The sequence below is a fragment of the Sapajus apella genome, unplaced genomic scaffold, assembly GCF_009761245.1.
Source record: "Sapajus apella isolate SASKATOON/1434 unplaced genomic scaffold, GSC_monkey_1.0 scaffold61, whole genome shotgun sequence".
Lineage (NCBI taxonomy): Eukaryota > Metazoa > Chordata > Mammalia > Primates > Cebidae > Sapajus > Sapajus apella.
In genome coordinates this window covers 7,245,568-7,251,567 of record NW_022437001.1, presented here as the reverse complement: position 1 = coordinate 7,251,567, position 6,000 = coordinate 7,245,568, and the positions used below count along the sequence as shown (strand labels likewise).

Genomic DNA, 6,000 nt, shown 5'->3' with positions numbered 1-6,000 from the left:
GATAATCTGCTTTTTTTTTTACTTTTTTTTTTTTTTCTGGACACCCACAGCCCCTTTTCCTGATAAGATAAGCTCCATATTTATCTTATTGTGTGAGTGAGTGAGCAAGTGTGTGTGTATGCACCCATGTGTCAGTCGTGGGTGGGTGTGTGCTGAGCAGCGTGGGGGAATGAAACACAGCATTGGCAGGACTGCAGCATAAGAGAGGCCCCATCATTCTCCCTAAGCTCCTGGCCTGGGTCACCCAGGAAATAAAAAAACTAATGAAATTAAAGGGGGAAAATGCTGTGTGAAATAATTTAATTGGAAATTTCATTTTACATAAATAAAATAAAGAATTTCAATTAATTTCTTAATGGAAACCCTCTCATAAAACTGACAACTGTTTCAGGATCATTTTCAGGGTGGCATTCTGAAATCATTTGATTAATCAAGCAAATTAAACTAAGAGGAGCAGGCTTTGCTTTCATCATACAGATAAAGGTAATAGCAGAAGATGAAGGAAAGAACAACTCCAGGGATCTATCCTTAATGCTTACTTAGTATTACTGAGCCTGGCTTAAAGAAAATACCCGTCTTCCTTAGTTCACAGAGAAGAACATGGAAAAAACTTCTTCTCTACAAAATATAAGACCATTATTATTATAGGTGGTCCCCAACATCTTGAAGGGCTGGTATCTGGGCTCAGCAGGGTCAGGGGAGGAGCCCTACTGTGCAGATAAAATGTGTCCTTTCTTTAGAAGTTTTGCTTTTGTATGAATAAGTGAGTTGTTAAGTTTTGTTATTAAGGTTATGCATCCTCCATAAAGTGAAACTGTGGAGCTTTTTAAATCTTCTTCTATCATTTGGAAAGGTTTAATAACATTGGAATTTCCTCTTCTCAAAAGGTTAGAAAGAACTCACCAGGGAAAATTTCTGGACCTGATACCTTTATTAACGGTGTGTCCTTCATAATTTTTCCAAATTTCCCTTTGGGAACTGATTGATTTAAGTTCCCTACCCATTTTGGGTCAATTTTAGTCGTTCTGTTTAAATGAGCTATGCCATCTAAGTGTTCAGCTTTTTTTTCCTAGAGCTTCATTATTCTCCAATAATCCTTTAACATCTTCTGAATTGAAGATTAGGCTTCCTTTTTCATTCTTGAGTATTTTTGCTTCATTTTCTTAATCAGCCTTAAAAGGATTTATCTATTTTATGGCCATCTTTTTTCAAGATTTTGTTGTTTTACCAATTCCTTAAGGTGACTGTTAAATTCCTTTATTTTTGTCTTTCTCTCTAATTAAAACGTTTAAGTCTATAAATTTTCCTCTGACTAGAGCTCTTGCTCCAGGTTTACCTATGAAGTGTTGTTTCATTCCTTCTAGATATCTGTTATTTGAATTTTTATTTTCTCCCCTTTTCTTTGGTCCAATTAGGCAGGACATTTTATTGATCCTTACTTATTTAATATTTCATTTACGTATGCTCAGAGAATGTGACCTTATGAAACTTCACTTTCTGAAACATGTTCAACTTTTCTTTGTGGCTAAGTATATAACTAAATTTTACCTTTAGTGGGATTTAAGATTAAAAATATTAAAACTATAAAAAGAAAAAAAAGACACCAGCCTGGGTAGCATGGTGAAACCTCGTTTCCACAAAAAACTTTTTTTTCTTTTTTTTTTTTGAGACTGCGTTTCACTCTTGTCACCAAGGCTGGAAGGCAGTGGCACGATCACAGCTCACTGTAACCTCCTCCTCCTGGGTTCAAGTGATTCTCCTGCCTCAACCTACCAAGTAGCTGGGATTAAAAGCTTGTGCCATCAGGCCCAGCTAATTTTTGTATTTTTAGTAGAGACAGGGTTTCACCACGTTGGCCAGGCTGGTCTCGAACTCCTGACCTCAGGTAATCTACCCGCCTTGGCCTCCCAAAGTGCTGGGATTACAGGTGTGAGCCACCATGCCCAGCCACAAAAAACTTCTTTAAAAAATTAGCCAGGCATGGTAGTAGTGTGCACCTGTAGTCCCAGCTACTCAGAAAGCTAAAACGGAAGGATTGCTTGAACCAGGGGGGCAAAGGTTGCAGTCAGCTGGGATCATGCCACTGCACTCCAGCCTTGAGAAGAAAAAAAAAAAAAGACAAAATTAATCTTGTCATATTCATACTTCCTGTCTTGCTTTTTAAATTTTATGTGATGTACGAAATCTTTATTTTGAACTTTTCTTTATCATTTGTTTGTTGTGTTCCCTGTATGTAAGACATATCTGGATTATTTAAAAACCTGATTTCAATGTAAAAAATGGAAATGTTCGATTTTATTATTTCCATCTTGCTTTATGTTTACTATTGATTTTACCTTATGTCTTTTTGTCTTCACTTATTTTTGCTGTGTGGATTAAGTTACTATTTATTTCTCCTCGTTAACTTGGTTGCCTTCCCTTTCCCAACTTTCAGAACCAACTGTATTTCTCCAGGATTATATGTAAATAAAGGCAGAAGCTGTTTCTCTACCAAGGTGCCTTTCCCCCCGCTGCTCCCACCCACCACAATAAGATGAAACCAGTAAGATGGAGTGTGTCCCCATCCTGCACTCTCAAGATGAGATCAATACATTCTTCACAGAGTTTAGGAATTTTATCTGAATAAACCTAAATCGTGTATATTTTCTCATCAGAACTCAATGAGTCCTTTCAATACAAATTAAAAAGCCTTTCCAAGGTCTTCCTTAAACATGCCAGGCAAAATGGCTTGAAAAGGTCCAGAGAAACACATTCCCAGCACTTCCTGTAATGCCTCTCTTAGAGAAACTCAGCTTCTGGGGAGTGGAGAAGTTGGTATAGAGGACAGAGGGCTGACAGCCCAGGCCCCACTCACTCACCTGTGTGCAGCGAGAGGTGTCGGGACAATGTCTGCTGTCGGCCAAACACTTTCCCACACACGTCACAGGGAAAAAGCTGGTCATTGAATTTCCAGGATGGCAATCCATTTCCTGCCTCTAGGACTATCTTTTCTGTTTCTGGGTCAAAAGAACAAAGCATCATGAGAAATAAGGCAACAAAAATACATTTTATGTTAGTCGACATTCAGGATTTCAGCCAAGACATCTCTCTGAAGATTGTGCCTATCAACTACAAATTAGTCTCTGCAACTGGTTTTCTTGCTCACTTCTGGTCTCTAAGAAGGCCATTCTTGAAAGCTGCAGTGGCAAGTGATTCCAACTCCAGTCAAATCTTCAGTATTTGAAGATTTGGTCTTTAGCCAACTAACCCTCTAGTAGGTTGACAGCACTGTGCCCAGTGGACAGCAGATACTCAATAAACATTTGTTAAATGAGTTGCCTGTTAAAATTCCAGAAATGTAGGCTCTTGCCACAAGACAGTAAATAAAGAACTGTAGGCCGGGTGCGGTTGCTCACACCTGTAATCCCAGCACTTTGGGAGGCCAAGGCGGGAAGATCACTTGAGCTCAGAAGTTCAAGACCAGCCTGGCCAACATGTTGAAATTCCGTCTCTACTAAAAATACAAAGATCAGCTGGACATGGGGGCAGGTGCCTGTAACCCCAGCTACTTCAGAGGTTGAGGCATGAGAACTGCTTGAACCTGGGAGGTGGAGGTTGCAGTGAGCTAAGATGGTGACACTGCACTCCAGCCTGGGTGACACAGTGAGATCCTGTCTCAAAAAAAAGTAAAAAAGGAAAAGAATTGTAAATCTCAGATTCTGAGGTGAAAAGAAATGGTTCAGTCCCTTGAAAGGAAACATGGTTTCATTCTCTTTAACAAGAAAGCTTTGCTCTTCATCACAGTTTGTGCAAAATCCTTAATGAGGAACTTCTGTTAAGTAGACTCAGTGATGACTACCACACACTGTGCCACAGAAAATTCCCTAATGCGAGAATGAACCAGAATTTCCCCAAAGGTCTCAAATTAGGGAAAACAGTGAGTGTCACAAATTATCTACCCATAGTTCATAGTTGTGAACGAAATAAATGGACTTTAATATATTCTCTAATCATCTTAAAGAGCTTTTGTTTTCTCATTCTTATCCTTAGGATTACCTTTAATTTTCTGATCCATGTTTCTTCTTGTGGAACTGTACCAGATTACACAAACATTCATTCTACGGTAATGCCATAAAACAGGTGACAGAGAACACCAGAAAGAGAGAAGAAGACACTTCTAAAAGGACACTTGAATGGGCCACTGATAGGCCTTTCCCCTCACTTTGAAGACCAAGACAATGGACACAGTAAGTTAATATCTTGTCTATCACCTTAGTGAATCATTGCAAATCTCCTTCAAGCACAGTACTGCATTATAGCACTGGACACCATGTGGTGATGATTACATGGTGGTAAGAACTTCTCATAATCCAAGCAGATGAAAATGCTCACAACACGGGTCAGAGATAACATCAGAAGAAAGAACTTTATTTCACACAATTTGGTTGAAACTGCTTCCCAAATACAAGCTTCTACTTCTATGTGGATAAATTAATGGGATCATTCTTCATTTGAATGATTTGTCAGATACGGTAATCTAAGAGAAGAAGAAACAAGTATGAATGTATGTCTGGAAAGGGGAGGAGAGGAGATGATGGTGAAATTGCCATACTGTTCACTGTGAGGCACCTGCCAGCAATTCCAACACTGATAAAGCACATGAATTGATTTATCTGTGTTTGTTAAAACATAGCGCTTGGGGCCTCAGGGAGAAGAGCTGCTCTAATGAAAGTAGGAATGTAGAAATCTTTAAAGGGAAAGAGGCCAGAAATGTGGGGGAAAGGGAAGTGGAAAAAAAAGGCAGTTGAACTTATGAGGACAAGAACCACTCTTAGACGGCTGTCCTTGAGTTCAAGCAGTGGGCATTTCAGCTGTGCAGTGAATTTCAGTATATCAGTAGCCCCTTTTAAGTGTATACTCAAAACAGTGCTTCAAAGAACGGTAACAGTAATAATTATAAGGAGAAGTCAAGAGGGTACAGGGTCTCCTAATACATTCACAAGAAGAAGGAATGAATGGGGTCAAATGCCAAACAAGCAGATGCAATTATAAATAAATAAGCATCTTAATAATTCCTTCAAGTATCAGTCATGTACTGGAGAAGTTGAAGCATCATGAACTGTCTGACTGCCTCCACTGGCTTGGAAAATGATGACAGCTACCGAGGTTGTGCTGCAGCTGAGTGGGATGAACACCCGGAGACGAAGTGAGGCAGGCAGTTGCCACAGGGCACCCATGACTGCTCAGCCACTGCCCCGCATCCAACTCAAAGCCTTATCTAGGGATCGCTGCCCTCCCATCCTATCTTTGCGTTTGCTACAGCCACCCATTTTCATTTTGCACATAGGAACGAGGCAACCACAGGCCATTTGGAGCCTTAACCCAGAACAAGACCTCGAAATCACAGCTGGGTGGGGCCCAGAGGGAGAGTCAGTGCGGAGAGGAGTATCACTGCGGCAACACAAGACCTGAAGCAAAGGCCTGCTCCTTGTTCTAGGAGCTGAGATGAAGCTGAAACAGGGCTCTGCAGATGCCACACTCTCCTGCATCTCCTGTGAATGATGCCACCCAAGTGTCATGTGAGAAACTTTAGAAACTGTTTTTGACTCCTCCCCTGACTCCCTTTCAACACATCCAATCAGTCACCAGAAGCTGATGTACTTACATAGATCTTTCTGGACCTCGCTGCCTTAACTGTGTCACCATCTTTCACCAACACTGTGGCTAAAGCCTTCAAAACAGCTTCCTTGCTCCCAGATTCTCTCCCTTCCAACAGCCCCTCCTCACCTGACAGATTCCAGAATGATCTTTCCGAGGCACAAATCTCATCACGTCTTGTCCTGTATGCCAATGGCTCCCCAAGGCCAAACTTCTGGCTTCTGAGTCCTTCATGGTCTGGCTCTGGCCACCTCCCACCACCCGAATGCTTGGCAGAGTAGACTGCTTGAATTTTCAGGAAGAAACAATTCCCTTTTAAGTGTCATTGCTTTTAAATCAACTGTTTCTCCACCAAAAGCTACT

At 40.8% G+C, this 6,000-nt stretch overlaps 1 protein-coding gene across 7 annotated transcripts in view; it reads right to left on the bottom strand.

The window, feature by feature from the left end:
* The window catches only part of ZNF827 (zinc finger protein 827), a 178,567-nt gene that overhangs the window by 19,104 nt on the left and 153,463 nt on the right, over positions 1-6,000 (bottom strand). For all 7 annotated transcript variants that reach the window (XM_032246457.1, XM_032246458.1, XM_032246460.1 and 4 more), the window contains one exon: positions 2,859-2,996. In XM_032246457.1, coding sequence (XP_032102348.1) covers positions 2,859-2,996 — 138 coding nt within the window. The remainder of the gene's footprint in view (positions 1-2,858; positions 2,997-6,000) is intronic.